Source organism: Saccoglossus kowalevskii, chromosome 17 (genome assembly GCF_978046115.1).
Source record: "Saccoglossus kowalevskii chromosome 17, keSacKowa6.1, whole genome shotgun sequence".
NCBI lineage: Eukaryota > Metazoa > Hemichordata > Enteropneusta > Harrimaniidae > Saccoglossus > Saccoglossus kowalevskii.
The window spans coordinates 16,234,366-16,253,441 of record NC_140657.1 but is presented as its reverse complement, the minus strand read 5'-3'; the positions used below and the strand labels follow the sequence as shown (position 1 = coordinate 16,253,441).

The 19,076-nt window shown below is 35.3% G+C and overlaps 2 protein-coding genes across 3 annotated transcripts in view; one reads left to right on the top strand and one right to left on the bottom strand.

Annotated features, from left to right (window-relative positions):
* Positions 1-3,446, top strand: part of LOC100373072 (uncharacterized) — a 57,526-nt gene extending 54,080 nt beyond the window's left edge. The window contains exon 3 of the transcript XR_014926859.1: positions 324-3,446. The gene's annotated coding sequence lies outside the window, so the exon portion shown is untranslated. The remainder of the gene's footprint in view (positions 1-323) is intronic.
* Positions 3,447-4,899: 1,453 nt separating this feature from the next.
* LOC100373222 (ADAMTS-like protein 2) overlaps positions 4,900-19,076 on the bottom strand; it is a 50,128-nt gene continuing 35,951 nt past the window's right edge. For both annotated transcript variants that reach the window (XM_085492233.1, XM_085492234.1), the window contains exons 12-17: positions 11,079-11,286; positions 9,449-9,601; positions 8,487-8,645; positions 6,582-6,767; positions 5,885-6,029; positions 4,900-5,408 (exon numbers count right to left, since the gene is read on the bottom strand). In XM_085492233.1, coding sequence (XP_085348359.1) covers positions 5,290-5,408; positions 5,885-6,029; positions 6,582-6,767; positions 8,487-8,645; positions 9,449-9,601; positions 11,079-11,286 — 970 coding nt within the window. In that variant the 3' untranslated portion in view covers positions 4,900-5,289. The remainder of the gene's footprint in view (positions 5,409-5,884; positions 6,030-6,581; positions 6,768-8,486; positions 8,646-9,448; positions 9,602-11,078; positions 11,287-19,076) is intronic.

Below are 19,076 nucleotides of genomic sequence, written 5' to 3'. Positions count from 1 at the left end.
TTAAATGGTCTGCCCCTTACATTTGAACCCTGATGTAATATGTTCTGTATTCAATACCCCCTCCTCATTAAATGGTCTGCCCCTTACATTTGAACCCTGATGTAATATGTTCTGTATTCAATACCCCTCCTCATTAAATGGTCTGCCCCTTACATTTGAAAGCTAATGTATTATCTTCAATAATTAACACTCCCTCTAAATAAATGGTCTGCCCCTTACATTTGAACCCTGATGTAACATGTTCTGTATTCAATACCCCCTCCTCATTAAATGGTCTGCCCCTTATCAATATACATTAACAGAGCCTATTCTTTGCTTTGCAGTACAGCAGTATATGCATGGTAACCAAGACGACACGAATGATATTATAGATGCTGGAGATCACGAATGATGCATCAGACAGTACATTAAAACAACGATGACAGGAATACAAATCAGACAAGAGCACCAAACCACTTAATAGCAGTACAACCTAAATGCTGAGGGCTAATCTGTAGGAGGAACAATTATATATACATATTTATACCATGTAAATTACAGTTATGTCTATATTATTTGTTTTATATTTTTCTCTGATATCAACGGCTGATATTCAAGATTTCTTGAAGGGAAATCAGAATGATTGCACTGTAAGACAATATATCGAATGATTCGTACACACATGCCTGAAGGTTTTCAACTTTGTAACAGCAATTAACGCAGATTCTTTGAATATACACGGCGAATCTGTTCAGAGTATGAAATCAACATACTGATCCCTAATGTTGAAACCTCCAGAGTGGCCATTTTGAATCTTTTGGATTTCAATGTTGAAGTGTGGTGGTCGTTGCACTGTGCTGTGTTCGATGTAGGAGCCATAGTGATGTACACAACGTATGTAAAATACATTGTTTGTTTCCACAAAATATGAACAGAGGCTGCGCGACGACCACCGTTGTTTAATTTTAGATACTAGGGATAATTCTTGAGACTGCTTATGATGTCAGTGAAGAATTCCCACTAGTAGTATGGCAAAAATCTGTAACTTCTCAAAAGTACAAAAAAAAAGAACCATTTAAAATCAATTTCAAGGAAATTTACAAAACCGTTAAATTTTCATTTAATAAAAGGAGTACATATTTTCACGTTTTAGCTCCTTGTATTGAATGTTACCAAATGCACCAAATACAGGGAGTATCCAAGTATTTTTTACAGTTACAAACTATACACCGCAGACTGTAGTCTGAAAATAGAAACTTGTATTACATTAGAGTTACAAAAATTTCAAGGTGAAATATTTCAAAAACAAAAACAATATTAAAAGAAAATACACCATAGAGGGCGCTCACATCCAAACACCACTTTGTAAGCGCAATGAGATATTTACTTCCCAGTATTTACGTACAGTATACTGGTACAGTATATGTTTGCTTCTCAGCATTAGTCTTAATTAAAATCAGTTTGAAATTCACCATTCAACATTTCCACTATTTATTTAACACATTCACTATTTATTCATCAATTGTTTTGGAAGAAGAATTTCCTGAAACCTTCCGCATTATTCTTTTATTATTTGTTTTATATTCTGAAAAAACACTTGGGATACTTATGTTTTGATTACAATTACATGTATTTTGCTCGTTTTCCGATCCAACATGGCCACCGTGTTTCAATCCAACATGGCCACTGTTTTTCCAATCCAATATGGCCACTGTTTTTCCGATCCAACATGGCCACCGTGTTTCAATCCAACATGGCCACTGTTTTTCCAATCCAACATGGCCACTGTTTTTCCAATCCAACATGGCTGCCAAAGTAGGGTTTAATGTTATGTGGAATCAAGTTTGGCTACCCCTTCTTTTTATTTGCTCTTTGTCATTTATTTTGATGTAATCTTTCGCTCAGCAAAATACCAAGAATTTATTGTGTTTTTAAAATTAAAGAACAGAAAAAGATATTTGTTTTTTAAAAAGATAATCTAAAATTGTCAATATTGTGAGATTTATTGCAACAAATATATTCACTTATGCTGAATTGGAACAGAATGTATGCAAATGTGCATGTCCAAACAAAGAACAAGATGTCATTCCAATTTTTTCCTCAACAATGATTTGTCAGTGTTTAGAAAGTAAATAACCATATATGAAAATATGGTAATTTATGTTGATCTATTAAAATTTATCCATAATGACTAGAAGCATTAATGAAAAAAAAACTTCTTTAAAGTTTTTATTGTATTAAGTCAGCTCTGTTTTTTTATTAATTCAAAGAGATGTAAATATTGTATATTCATTTGTAAATTTCTAAGACGTGTATTTGTACAAAGTTGTCATTTTGAATATTGTATAACTTAACAATTCTGTATTTACCTCTCAAAAACACAATTTACTGTAATAGATTGTTGAAAAAAGTATTTGCTGTCATTAGAGTTAAGATTTTATACCTCATAAAGATTTACGTATGAGACAACAATTTTGAGTAAGGCAGAATGTATTGTGGGCTGACATACAAAGTTAGGCAGACTGTATTGTGGGCTGACATACAAAGTTAGGCTGACTGTATTGTGGGCTGATATTACAAAGTTAGGTAGGATGTAATGTGGGCTGATATTACAAAGTTAGGCAGACTATTGTTGGCTGACATACAAAGTTAGGTAGACTGTATTATTAGCTGACATACAAAGTTAGGTAGACTGTATTATTAGTCGACATACAAAGTTAGGTAGACTGTATTATTAGTCGACATACAAAGTTAGGTAGACTGTATTGTGGGTTGACATACAAAGTTAGGCTGACTGTATTGTGGGTTAACATACAAAGTTAGGTAGACTGTATTATTAGTCGACATACAAAGTTAGGTAGACTGTATTATTAGTCGACATACAAAGTTAGGTAGACTGTATTGTGGGTTGGCATACAAAGTTAGGCAGAGTGCATTTCTGGGTGACAAACCAAGTTTCATGCAAACTGACATGAAACTATTAATGCAGGTACAGAAATTAACCTTTTAAGTCATATTCAGACATTCATGTATTGTCACAAATGATTTATTGTGAAAATATTGCTAATTTACAGTATGATTCAATTTTAACATAATCCTGGTGACAAAATAATTAATTTTTTTTTTAATTTTCTTACCGTTAAAAATTATACTCAAGATATCAAGCCGCTATGACAGGTAGCGAAATGCTTAATGTTATTAGAATTAAATTCTGATTCAGACTCACTGATAAGAATAAAAATATTCTGAATCAATATTCAAAATAAAATTCTAAGCATAAAGAATGCTGACCTATATTTTTGTACTTCTGTCAGAAAATGAGATTTTTTTTTCTTAAGTTTCCTTTTTTTGTGGATTTGCATTTAATATATATTAATTTTTGTTGAGAATTTGCAGTATTTGTCCGTTTTATTGTATATTGAAACCTAAAATAGTGAAATAAAGCAAAATATAAAGTGATGAGCCAATACTGCTATTTTATTTCACTGTTTTCTTTCCAAACTAATTACACACATAAACTCTTTATATAGATATAAACCTTACTTAATAATTTCAACATGTACAGAATCAAAAACAAAATTGAACAAAATTTTCGTGAAAATAAGTCAAAGTGTGTGGCACACACTTTTTTTCAAAAAATTAACGATAACATGCACAGATCCCAAAACAAAATTGACGTGGATCTGTAGCTTTAGTGATACACTTCTGTATGTAATTTTGTGAAAATCTGTCAAAGAATTTCAGTGTTATGATGTGGTAAACATTTTTTTCTATCAGAAACAGGCTTCTTTTGACCAGAAGTTTCCCAAAATACTACTAATGTACATGAATCAAAAAATTGAAAAAGTACCCTTCTGGTAATACTTATCACATCAAATGTGTACAAAGTTTGAATAAAATCACAGAATCCCACCAAATGTGAGAAAAATCTAAGATTAAATCTTACATAATCTGGGAGCAATTGCTACATTCATTCATTTTATGGGATCTCGGCACATGCTGAAATGTTTAATCCTTTGTGTTTGCAGAGGGATTACAGCAGTTGTGTTCACGTTAGTCGGGACCCACTTGGGACCGTCTCGGCTCATGCATGATCCATGCTCTTATTCGTCAATCTGTTATTTTACCAGAACATGGAAAATGTCATGCATATGATAATACCAATTGCTATATTGAAATTATATCCATTTGCTGTTCATGAATTATCAATAACTTATGGACAGCGCCCTCAACTTCTATTGTCAACAATTTTGCCATTTGAAATCATGGAGGTGGCTGCAGGCAAAACTTGTTGGCATAAGAATGTTCAGACAAGACACCATGAAAAAAAAAAATTGCCCTGGTCACCCCCCCCCCCCATGATTTCTAATGATTGACCCCTTGCCCACTCTGAACTGGTTTGATATACGATTTCCCTTCATTGTCTGTGAGCGTCTACACTGATTGGTCGATAATTATAGCATGCTGCTAATCTGAATATGCTAATTTTCCAAAGAATGGACGAAAGTTGTACATTTTATCCCATGTTATACATACTGGTAGTTTCCATAGCGACAAAAGTGCAACCACCTCATTCTTCATGATGCTGCAATAAATTTATTGTCATGGTTAATAAACCGACACACTGTGTCATATGTTTTCAACAATATTACCCATGAGTTATTTTATTAACAGGAACAATGCCACTATATACTGTAAAATCTGTATTAGAAACCGCAGCTTAAAATGGTACAATGCAATAGAGATGTGGCTTTTGGTTCTCAATTATTCTAAAAAAATGGGTGCAACTTCTATTAGGGATGCAGCTTCTAATACAGATTTTACGATAATGTGGGACCAGTTCTTGCCAACCAGACTTTTGTAACCAAGCAAGTAACATAAAATAAAACAATCGCCTACAAATAAAAACAAACACACAGGTTTTTACTATATATTTGTATATGGTAATTTTAAAAAGCCATTTATTCACGATCAAAGTCAACAAGATAGTGAAATGTTCCACCTACTAGTTTTTTAAAGTCAGCTTCAAGGCATGTTTATTGACCTGCAATGTCGAAAATACGTATTTGAAAAATCGGCATAATGACTGTCAATGCGATCAAAAGTAACAGTTTTGACATCAATATCAGTACAGTTAAGTCCTAAATTATATACAAAACTATATATAACAGTAATGGAAATTTGGAGTGTTAATTCCAAGTGAAATTGAAAAAGTAGAACTAGCTTTGAAATAATATAAATATATGGCAGAAACAGAAAAATGTGGTAAAACTTGTATGGCAGTATATTTATAATGACAGTGTTGTCAGATCAACGTTTTCTTGATTTACACGAGCCACAGCATGCCTTTTCGTAATACCAATGCTGGCACAGATCAAGATCGAATGCCAAGGCACAATTGGCAGTTGGATTGTCCTCACAGTCTTCTTCTGTTATCACCATGGAGATAGTATCACAGCAACCACAAGTGGAGGGTTACCAACATGCAGTTGAACAGAGCATGAAAAAGGAGAAAATAATGGATAAATCAACTTTTGTTACATAAAATGTGAGATTTGTGTAAAATGTGCGTTTCAATTAATTGAGACAGGTTATGTACAGATTTCAGTATAGGCAGGTTTCATTTCAGACAGGTTTTAGTTTAAACAGGTATCATTATAGACAAATTACAATTTAGACTGGTAACATAAGAGGTTTAATTTAAAATAGGTTTCATTATAGACATGCAGGTTTCAGTTTAGACAAGTTTCAATTTAGACAAGTTACAATTTTAGAAAGGTATCATTATAGACAGGTTTCATGATAGACAGGTCACATGATAGACAGGTTTCAGTTTAGACAAGTATCAGTATAGACAAGTTTCAGTTTAGACAGATTTGAGTTGAGTTGTGGTGGATGTTCCTACCTAGGTTTCCACTTGGACATGTCTGTTGCTCACATTCCTCCTCCGCAGCTGGTTTATTATCAGAATCACAACCAGACGCTGGTACGTCATCTAAGTAACATTTAACTTCACGTCTTTTTATTCCTCGTCCACAACTCCTAGAACACTGCCAAGAAAACATGAATTCATTGGTGTCAATATACATGATATACTCTGATTACATCACAAACACTTTCCATAGTGGGTGATGTCAATTAAATATATACATGATATACACTCAAGACATTGAAATGACATAGTCCCTGTTGGTAATATATATAATCAGGGGTGTAACCATTTCAGGCCCAATAAGGGAAAGAAAGCAATGTGCATCAAGGTCCTAATGTACATACCAATGTACATTCCCGAAAAGGCAGACGTGCTTTATTTTTTAATGAATTTAAATCAAAATGGACACTATTCGGCCATCTTGAATTGAATTATGAAACAAATGAATGTGCATATATGTATGACACACTGTATGATGTACATTTGTATGCGTGAAGTTTCAATTAAATTTGCCTAGGCATGACTGATACAGGTATGAACAGACAGGCAGATACACAGAAGTACAGAGGTGAAACTAATCAGTTTTTCCGACAAGATCCAAACAGGGACTAGTAATTAAGTGAGTGAGTGAATGAAAGAGTGAATGAAAGAGTGAATGAATATATCTAACCTCAGACCATTCTGTGGAAAACCATTCAGGTTGAATTTCACAAGATTCTTCAATGCAGACTGCTGATTCATTTGGTTTGGTTGATGGATCACAGTCACTCTCCTGTAATGTCACTGCTCTACTGTTTTCTACTGCTGCACATATCAGTAACCGTGTGCGGGTACCATGACCACAACTAGATGAACACTGGAAAACAATATCTTAATCAGGGCTTCAAAATAAACATCTTTTTCTTGGAAGCCTGAGTGGGCTACTAATTACAAAAGCTGACAGCTGGACAACATGCTGGATTGACCATCAGTATCAGTGGTTTGATACTTGAAGACATGCACACAATTGTGAAGACATGGAAATAACCAACTCACTCTGTTTAAGACATACTTAGTTATTTTAGTATATCAGTGTAGAAATAGTTTTTATTATTCAGTCCTGTTGGGTTACTATAATTTTGAATCAAAGATAGCTTAACTCTTGTGTCCTGAGGTCATTGGAGACATGAAGTATAAATAAGGAATATGTATTTACTATATTAGATGCACATCTTCAATACACATAAAGCAAAAATTGTCATTAATATGCACAGATTTCAACCAATAACTAAACAGGTCTGTGCATTAATCCAGAGCATCTATGTATTAAGTTTCATTGAAATCTGATTCACTGACACACTGCAGTGACTCTCATTAGGTGCTTCGCACATATGAGACAAAAATAGTAGCCCTGGCAAAAAAATTGGTAGTCTGTGCTTTTGACTAATGCTAACAAGTCCTGCCAGTGTGAGGTGTTGTAGTTGAGACTACATTAACCCACATCATCATGAGATTTTGATCCAAAATAGTATTGTTAATAGTCTTCACTTTCCTTCAGAAGATTGGGACAAAAATAACCAAAAATTGACTCAAATTTTGTCTGTTGGCTACAAAATTAGGATTTATTTCCAGAACTATTGAGGAATATAAGAAAAAAGTGCAGAAACATTTGGGCAGGTATGGTGGTGAACAGATTAATGGTTAAATGTTGTTAAGTGGCTTGGTTAACATTGAACATACCATAGATTTATGATTGATCTCTATCAATGTAAATGCCTATTGGCAAAGAGACAATGTTGATCACCCACCCCCCCCCTCCCTCCACAAACAATTTCTAATGGTAAACCTCTACTACTATAATGGTTACCATACTTGTCCAACCTAGCGCCCAGGGTACTCATCTCCATGTGATTCAGGGGGTGGGATGGTTAGCCGAACACCCCGGCCCCTTTGAGAAAAGTGTGCAAATGACAATTTTAGTTCACTATGTGCCAGATTGCTGAACTAGGATACATTCTTTCTCAAATCACATGATGAAATTAATCATCCCTTGAACAGTGCCCCACGTGGTACTGCTTGCATTATAACAATTGGATAGGACATTAAGAATCTAATGAATATATATACATAGAGGTCCCACTGAACTAAAAACTTCAATGTTTACAACCCAACTCGATGTATATTGAGGGGCTTGAACATCAATTTGTCCTAGACATGATATGTGTGTTGCTGCTAGTATTATGATTGTTGGCAGATCAACATACTCGCATAAGAATAAAACAAATATGATTCAAAAAAATAATCTCCTGCAAGTCTCCTGTAGTTTTGAAAAATATCAAGAAATTGAGTGAATAACTTAAAATTTGCATAAATATTTGCATAACATATTGACCCATTCGAACTTTAAAAATTACGACTATGCTCTTCTCAGCTGCTGAGGCCATTCTGGTCATCCTGACTATTTGCACATGCAACTTGTTTTGCACCTGGTTAGATATGATGTGACCAAGCATGCTCAGGGTTTGACTCAAAATAAATATGCTCAGTAATTGCAATTCAACTTTAGACGCAACAAGGCGAAATACAGCATACTTACAGGTTCCCATACTTGCGGTACCCAGTATGCATTACAATTTTGTCCACAGGCTTCTACTGTTTTTTTTGGCTTGGATTCCATGCTACAAATACCATCTTTACCAGTTTCCCTATCAAGACACAAGAGGTTGCGACTCTTTGTTCCACAGTTTCCAGAACACTATAATCAAGAGAATGGATACCATTTAATCAGAGATTAGAAACATTACACACAACCTTAAATTGAACAATGTGGTAACAAGACCAGTTGGGGTTTGACATACTAGCTTTTGTAGTAAGGTTGCCCAATACAGTTGGGTTGGCGTGAATACTGTAGAATACTTTATTTTCGCTTGGAATTAATTTTCGCTATTTTCGCTGAAGGGATGATTCCGTGAAAATAAAATCCAGCGAATATACTTTTTTTCCTATATTTCACATTAAACTCATCAAAAATCAGTGAAAATAAATTCCAAGCAAAACGCCTAAAAAGCCTTTTCAGCGAAAATTAAATCCAGCGAAAATAAAGTATTCCACAGTATGCAGGAGTTTTTATGTGAGAACACATTCTATCCATTGCCCTTGTAGAATAGCGCAAACTAAAACTACTGTCTTTACAAACAGGTTTCTCCCTTTTTTTAAGTTTTGAAACATCTAATTCCCAGCACATGATATTGTTCCATTATATTGAGTTTCAAGTAATCACGAATAAATTTTCCAATTGAACACCAGTTATGTTTTACTTTTTCCCCCTATACAGTCTCATGTAACTCTGTAATCTTAGTACATAAAAATAACTTCACGTTTAACAAAATTTGGTCCGTGAACCCCATATTTTTTTTTCACCCATGCAAAATATAAAGAAATTCTAAAAACTTTTATGAAACTGTATTGTTGAACCTTAACAGCAAGTAGAAAGCCTAGAAAGCACCAATTTGAAAATGGCTTTGTCACAAATGAATAGTATGCTTACAACAAACTTACCTCACTCCATGGAGTCCCTGCCCATTGACCCTTACATGTTCCTATAATACATGTTTTTTCACTTATTGGTTTCAGTCTTATATCACATGAATCATCAGAAAGTTTGCATCTGACTCTACGCCTTTGCACACCACTTCCACATTTCTTAGAACACTGCGAAAAAAAGAGCAAACGTTGTAATTTGCATAAAATTCAAAAATAGGAAGCAGAGGATCATTTATAATTAAAGCGAGGGAGTCGTCACCGGCGCATTGCTTCAGATGGCCATAGCGTGTCATTGTTTACAAACAAGCGTCTACCCATGAGCCTTTGCCAGGTGTCGACCCTCCCACTTTAAACTAGAGATTTAAGAATAAATTGCAGACTCAGAATTATAATAAGTAATACTTTAATATATTTATGTTTAAGAGTTGCATTGTAATCAAGTTATAAGTTCTTCTCAAATTATTTATTTGTAGGTAAACAAACAAACAAACAAACAAACAAACAAACAAACAACTAGTTGAATGGTGAAAACAAGTTCAGATACTACTCAATAGATACAAATGATACTGATGGTCACACAGAGAAGAAAAAAAATACATAAACAAATATATATATAAATAAATATTAAACGTTCACAAATGTCTACATTCACAACAACTCATATTTAAAGTTTTTAAAACAGGTCATTAATTCTTCTAAAGTTGTTTGGATTTGAGTTTGGACTATATTTTTCTTCCAATCATTGTAAATCTTTAAATAATCTAAAATTTTGCAGTATTTCAAGTTCACGATTAGTTCTTAAACATCCATGGCCCAAGATTCAGTTTTATTAATAAGTACAAGGGTTTCAGGATGACCTAGGATGCAATTAATGGTAAATTATCACAAATATTTATGAATTCAGATTGAAATTCAGATGAAAGGTTGTGATTTGCTATTTTGTCTTCAAAGCATAAAGCAAGCTGATTTTTGATTTGATAATGCTTAGGTCATCATGGAATTATATTCCGTCACACTAAGTGACGTTAGCTAGTTTCCATTTTGATTTTTATCAAAAATTAACAATAAACCACATCCATGGGTCCCATATTACGCAACTAGTTGAGCTTATTCACTGGCAAGTCATTGGTACAACAGAAAATCATACCTTAGTATAGTGATCTTGAAACCCATCTTACTATAGTTTGAATTTGTAATTTGGTGAAATGAAATCCACATTTTATAAATAAAATAAGTGTAAATACGATCAGGGACCGCAATATTTTTGTTTGCGTTTGTCTCCTAAACAGTCACATACATTTATTTATTTTTTATTTATTTGAAAACCGACCTCCCCAGCAATCAAAAAGCTGACTCAAGTTGATTTTCGAAGATTCTATTTTGACTCTGGATTACTAACAAAATCCATCTTGTTTTTAAGTAGCTGACTGATTTTCAAGTAGCCAACCATTTTTTTAAAAGTAACGGAGCGATTTTCAACTTGCCAACTGATTTTTTTCAAGTAATGATTTAATGTTCAAGTAGCCTACTGATTTTGTTCGGACGAATTTTCAAGTAGCGGACCAATTGTACATATGGGCCACTGTACTACAAACACAGATTTTTGGATTTGATTTAAATTTGATTTAGATTTGAAATCTCATACCTCACCCCATTCCGATGTTTCCCATAATGGACCGCACGGTTGTTTTTCACATGCCTGAATAGTTGCTGGTTTGGTGTTGGGATTACACTGGGAATGGGATACTGAGCTATCCAAGCCTTCTGACATTATCTGCCAACAATGAACAGATCTGTACTTGACGCCAGCACCACAAGTCACAGAACAACGACTCCATGAACTTTCAACCCACCTAAAATACAACAGGATTATTATAAATAACAATTTATATTGGTGGGTTGCATTTAACAAAACGATATGTAGGTGACATGGATAAAACAAATGTAGCATATGCCCATATCACATTCAACAGGTATCCCTTGTTCTTATGCAGGGTTCACTTCTTCATACTCAACTACTCAAAAGGTGTCACTAGTTCATATTCAACAGGTGTCACTAGTTCATATTCAACAGGTGTCACTAGTTCATATTCAACAGGTGTCACTAGTCCATATTCAACAGGTGTCACTAGTTCATACTTAAAAGGTGTCACTAGTTCATATCAACAGGTGTCACTAGTTCATATTCAACAGGTGTCACTAGTTCATATTCAACATATGCCACTAGTTTATAATCCAGAAGTGTCACTAGTTCATAATGCAGAAGTGTCACTAGTTCATATTCAACAGGTGTCACTAGTTCACATTCCAGAAGTGTCACTAGTTCATATTCAACAGGTGTCACTAGTTCATATTCAACAGGTGTCACAAGTTCATATTCAACAGGTATCACTAGTTCATATTCAGCAGGTGTTACTAGTTCATATTCAACAGGTATCACTAGTTCATATACCAGAGGCATCACTAGTTCATATTCCAGAGGTGTCACTGCTTTATATTCCAGAAGTGTCACTAATCCATATTCAACAGGTGTCACTAGTTCATATACAACAGATGTCACTAGTTCATATTCCATAAGTGTCACTGGTTCACATTTCAGAAGTGCCACTCATTCATATTCAACATATGTCACTAGTTCATATCACAGAAGTATCACTAGTTCATATTCCAGAGGTGTCAATAGTTCATATCTCAGAAGTGTCACTAGTTCATACTCCAGAGGTGTCACTAGTTCATACTCCAGAGGTGTCACTAGTTCATATCTCAGATATGTTACTAGTTCATATTCCAGAAGTGTCACTGGTTCATATTCCAGATGCTTCACTAGTTTATATTCTAGAAGTGCCACTAGTTCATATTCCAGAGGTGTCACTAGTTCATATTTCAGAGGCAACACTAGTTCATATTCCAGGTGTCACTAGTTCATATTCCAGAGGTGTCACTAGTTCATATCCCCAGAGGTGTCACTTGTTCATATTCCAGAGACAACATTAGTTCATACTCTAGGTGTCACTAGTTCATATTCCAGAGGTGTCACTCATTCACATTCAACAGCTGCCACTAGTTTATATTCCAGAAGTGTCACCAGTTCATATTCAACAGGTATCACTAGTTCATATACCAGAGGTATCACTAGTTCATATTCCAGAGATGTCACTGGTTTATATTCCAAAAGTGTCACTAATTCATATTCAACAGATATCACTAGTTCATATTCAACAGGTGTTACTAGTTCATATTCAACAGGTATCACTAGTTCATACTCCAGAGGTGTCACTAGTTCATACTCCAGAGGTGAGACTAGTTCATATCTCAGAAGTGTCACTAGTTCATATTCCATAAGTGTCACTGTTCACATTCCAGAAGTGCCACTCATTCATATTCAACATGTCACTAGTTCATATCCCAGAAGTGTCACTAGTTCGTACTCCAGAGGTGTCACTAGTTCATATCTCAGAAGTGTCAATAGTTCATATTCAACAGGTGTCACAAGTTCATATTCAACAGGTATCACTGTAACACTAGTTCATATTCCAGAAGTGTCACTAGTTCATATTCGACAGGTGTCACTAGTTCATATTCAACAGGTGTTACTAGTTCATATTCAACAGGTATCACTAGTTCATATACCAGAGGCATCACTAGTTCCTATTCCAGAAGTGTCACTAATTCATATTCAACTGGTGTCACTAGTTCATATTCAACAGGAGTCACTAGTTCATATTCAACAGGTGTTACTAGTTCATATTCAACAGGTATCACAAGTTCATATGCAACACATGTCACTAGTTAATATTCCAGAGATGTCACTAGTTCATATCAATAGGTGTCACTAGTTCACATTCCAGAGGTGTCACTAGTTCACATTCCAGAGGTATCACTAGTTCACATTCCAGAGGTGTCACTAATTCATATACAATAGGTGCCGCTAGTTTATATTCCAGAGATATCACTTGTTCATGTCAATAGGTGTCACTAGTTCATATTCCAGAGATGTCACTTGTTCATATCAATAGTTGTCACTAGTTCATATACAACAGATGTCCCTAGTTCATATCAATAGGTGTCACTAGTTCACATTCCAGAAGTATCACTAGTTCGCATTCCAGAGGTGTCACTCATTCATATTCAACATGTGTCACTAGTTCATATACAACATGTGTCGCTAGTTCATATACAACAGATGTCACTAGTTCATATCATTGGGTGTCACTAGTTAATATACAACAGATGTCACTAGTTCATATCAATAGGTGTCACTAGTTCATATTCAACTGGTGTTACTAGTTCATATTCCAGAGGTATCACTAGTTCATATTCCAGGGGTATCACTAGTTCACATTCCAGAGGTGTCACTAGTTCATATCAACAGGTGTCACTAGTTCATATTCAACAGGTGTTACTAGTTCACATTCCAGAGATGTCACTCATTCATATTCAACAGGTGTCACTAGTTTATATAAAACAGGTGTCGCTAGTTCATATTCCAGAGATGTCACTAGTTTATATAAAACAGGTGTCGCTAGTTCATATTCCAGAGGTGTCACTAGTTAATATCAACAGGTGTCACTAGTTCATATTCAACATATGCCACTAGTTTATAATCCAGAAGTGTCACTAGTTCATAATCCAGAAGTGTCACTAGTTCATATTCAACAGGTGTCACTAGTTCACATTCCAGAAGTGTCACTAGTTTGTATTCAACAGGTGTCACTAGTTCATATTCAACAGGTGTCACAAGTTCATATTCAACAGGGATCACTAGTTCATATTCAGCAGGTGTTACTAGTTCATATTCAACAGGTATCACTAGTTCATATACCAGAGGCATCACTAGTTCATATTCCAGGTGTCACTGGTTTATATTCCAGAAGTGTCACTAATCCATATTCAACAGGTGTCACTAGTTCATATACAACAGGTGTCACTAGTTCATAATCCAGAGGTGTCACTAGTTCATATTCAACAGGTGTCACTAGTTCATATTCAACAGGTGTTACTAGTTCATATTCAACAGGTATCACTAGTTCATATACCAGAGGCATCACTAGTTCATATTCCAGAGGTGTCACTGGTTTATATTCCAGAAGTGTCACTAATCCATATTCAACAGGTGTCACTAGTTCATATACAACAGGTGTCGCTAGTTCATATACAACAGATGTCACTAGTTCATATCAATGGGTGTCACTAGTTAATATACAACAGATGTCACTAGTTCATATCAATAGGTGTCACTAGTTCATATTCAACAGGTGTTACTAGTTCATATTCCAGAGGTATCACTAGTTCATATTCCAGGGGTATCACTAGTTCACATTCCAGAGGTGTCGCTAGTTCATATCAACAGGTGTCACGAGTTCATATTCAACAGGTGTTACTAGTTCACATTCCAGAGATGTCACTCATTCATATTCAACAGGTGTCACTAGTTTATATAAAACAGGTGTCGCTAGTTCATATTCCAGAGCTGTCACTAGTTAATATCAACAGGTGTCACTAGTTCATATTCAACATATGCCACTAGTTTATAATCCAGAAGTGTCACTAGTTCATAATCCAGAAGTGTCACTAGTTCATATTCAACAGGTGTCACTAGTTCACATTCCAGAAGTGTCACTAGTTCATATTCAACAGGTGTCACTAGTTCACATTCCAGAAGTGTCACTAGTTCATATTCAACAGGTGTCACTAGTTCATATTCAACAGGTGTCACAAGTTCATATTCAACAGGTATCACTAGTTCATATTCAACAGGTGTTACTAGTTCATATTCAACAGGTATCACCAGTTCATATACCAGAGGCATCACTAGTTCATATTCCAGAGGTGTCACTGGTTTATATTCCAGAAGTGTCACTAATCCATATTCAACAGGTGTCACTAGTTCATATACAACAGATGTCACTAGTTCATATTCCATAAGTGTCACTGGTTCACATTTCAGAAGTGCCACTCATTCATATTCAACATATGTCACTAGTTCATATCCCAGAAGTGTCACTAGTTCGTACTCCAGAGGTGTCACTAGTTCATATCTCAGAAGTGTCAATAGTTCATATTCAACAGGTGTGAATAGTTCATATTCAACAGGTGTCACAAGTTCATATTCAACAGGTATCACTGTAACACTAGTTCATATTCCAGAAGTGTCACTAGTTCATATTCGACAGGTGTCACTAGTTCATATTCAACAGGTGTTACTAGTTCATATTCAACAGGTGTCACTAGTTTATATTCCAGAAGTGTCACTAATTCATATTCAACAGGTGTCACTAGTTCATATTCAACAGGAGTCACTAGTTCATATTCAACAGGTATCACTAGTTCATATTCAACAGGTATCACTAGTTCATATGCAACACATGTCACTAGTTAATATTCCAGAGATGTCACTTGTTCATATCAATAGTTGTCACTAGTTCATATTCAACAGGTATCACTAGTTCATATACAACACATGTCACTAGTTAATATTCCATGGGTGTCACTGGTTCACATTCCAGAAGTGCCACTCATTCATATTCAACATATGTCACTAGTTCATATCCCAGAAGTGTCACTAGTTCATATTTCAGAGGTGTCACTAGTTCATATCTCAGAAGTGTCACTAGTTCATATTCCAGAGGTGACACTAGTTCATATTCCAGAAGTGTCACTAGTTCATATTCCAGAGGGATCACTAGTTCACATTCCAGAAGTGTCACTAGTTCATATTCCAAAGGTGTCACTCATTCATATTCTACAGGTATCACTAGTGCATATTCCAGAGGTGTCACTCGTTCATATTCCAGAGGTGTCACTAGTTCATATTCCTGAGGTGTCGCTCGTTCACATTCCAGAGGTGTCACTCATTCATATTCTATAGGCGTCACTATTTCATATTCCAGAGGTGTCACTCATTCACATTCCAGAGGTGTCACTAGTTTATATTCCAGAGGTGTCACTAGTTCATATTCCAGAGGTATCACTAGTTCATGTTCAACAGGTGTTACTAGTTCACATTAGGTTCACTAGTTCTTATTCCAGAGCAGTCACTAGTTTTTATATAACAGGTGTCACTAGTTCAAATTAGGTGTCACTCATTTATATTTAGCAGGTGTCACTGATTCATATTCAACATCCGTCACTAGTTCATATTCTAGAGATGTCACTAGTTCATGTTCAACAGGTGTCACTAGTTCATATTCTAGAGATGTCACTAGTTTATATTCCAGAAATGTCACTAGTTCATATTCAACAGGTGTCACTAGTTCATATTAGGTGTCATTCAATCATATTCAACTGATGTCAACTCACTCATATTAAATGGGTGACACTAGTTCAAATCTCAGAGGTTTCATTTTATCATATTCAATGGATGTCATTATTTTACATTACAGCAAGACTCAGAAGTATTGGGGCAGCCAATTTGCAAACTCGCTAGCGAATTGGCTAACTGCTTGGGTTTTGACTAAACGGTTGGCTTTCGATGTCGCTAACAGAAATACAATGGGAAAAAAAGTTTGGCAGTATTTAACAACCAACCATAAGATTTGTACTTGGTCAGGCAACCGTTATGGTATATGAATTACCAATGCAAGTGATTGATGTGCTGAAACCTTCAAGTAAGTGACAGTGAGTTGTACTACAGCTAACGTAGCAAGTTAGGGAATTTCAGTCAATCAGATTACTGTTGTGAATATGCATAGCTCAATTATAGTCAATTTTTAAATTAATTCTTTCCTTTCATTCAATCTATTTAATTAATTTGACAGCTATCACTACTCCATATTCAACACCTGGCATTAATGAATATTCAAGTGTTCTCAATTGATACTCATCATGTGTCATTAATTAATATTTGACTTGTGTCATTAGTCCACATTTTACTAGTGTCATTAGCCCATATTTGACTAGTGTCACTAGTCCACATTTGACTAGTGTCATTAGTCCACATTTTACTAGTGTCACTAGCCCATATTTGACTAGTGTCATTAGTCCATATTTGACTAGTGTCATTAGTCCATATTTGACTGATGTCATTAGTCTGTATCTGACTGGTGTCATTAATCCATATTTGACTGGTGTCATCAGTCCATATTTTACTAGTGTCACTAGCCCATATTTGACTAGTGTCATTAGTCCATATTTGACTAGTGTCATTAGTCCATATTTGACTGATGTCATTTGTCTGTATCTGACTGGTGTCATTAATCCATATTTGACTAGTGTCATTAGTCCATATTTGACTGATGTCATTAGTCTGTATCTGACTAGTGTCATTAATCCATATTTGACTGGTGTCATTAATCCATATTTGACTGATGTCATTAGTCTGTATCTGACTGGTGTCATTAATCCATATTTGACTGGTGTCATTAGTCTGTATCTGACTGGTGTCATTAATCCATATTTGACTGGTGTCATTAGTCCATATTTGACTGGTGTCATTAGTCTGTATCTGACTGGTGTCATTAATCCATATTTTACTGGTGCCATTAGACCATGTATAGCTTGTGTCACTAATCCATATCTGACTGGTGTCACCACTCCACATTGTGGCTGATGTCATTAGTTCATATTTAACTGGCGACCTTAGACAATATTTGACTGATGTCATTAGTTCACAGCTGACTGGTGTCATTAGTCCACATTTGACCGGTTCATTAGTCCAAATCTGACTGGTGCCATTAGGCTATATTTAGCTGGTGTCATTAGTTTATATCTGACTGGTGTTATTAGTCCATATTTGATTGGTTCATTAGTCCATATCTGACTGGTGTTATTATTTCACAATTAACTGGTGTCATTAGACAATATTTGGCTGGTGTCATTAGTTCATATCTGGCTGGTGTCATTAGTTCACATTTAACTGGCATTATTAGACAATATTTGGCTGGTGTCATTAGTTCATATCTGACTGGTGTCAGTAGTCCATGTATGGCTGGTATCATTAGTCCATATTTAACTGGTGTCCTTAGACAATATTTGACTGGTTCATTAGTCCATATCTGTCTGGTGTCATTAGTCCATAATTAACTGGTGTGCTTAGACAATATTCGACTGGTTCATTAGTCCATATCTGTCTGATGTCATTAGTCCATATTTAACTGGTATCCTTAGACAGTATTTGACTGGCTCATTGGTCCATATCTGTCTGGTGTCATTAGTCCATATTTAACTGGCATCCTTAGACAGTATTTGACTGGCTCATTGGTCCATATCTGTCTGGTGTCATTAGTCCATATTTAACTGGTGTCCTTAGACAGTATTTGACTGGCTCATTGGTCCATATCTGTCTGGTGTCATTAGTCCATATTTAACTGGTGTCAGTTCATATCTGACTAGTGCCATTAGTCCATATCTGTTTGGTTCATTAGTTCATATCTGACTGGTGTCATTAGTCCATATTTGACTGATGTCATTAGTCTGTATCTGACTGGTGTCATTAATCCATATTTGACTGGTGTCATTAGTCTGTATCTGACTGGTGTCATTAATCCATATTTGACTGGTGTCATTAGTCCATATTTGACTGATGTCATTAGTCTGTATCTGACTGGTGTCATTAATCCATATTTGACTGGTGTCATTAGTCTGTATCTGACTGGTGTCATTAATCCATATGTGACTGGTGTCATTAATCCATATTTGACTGGTG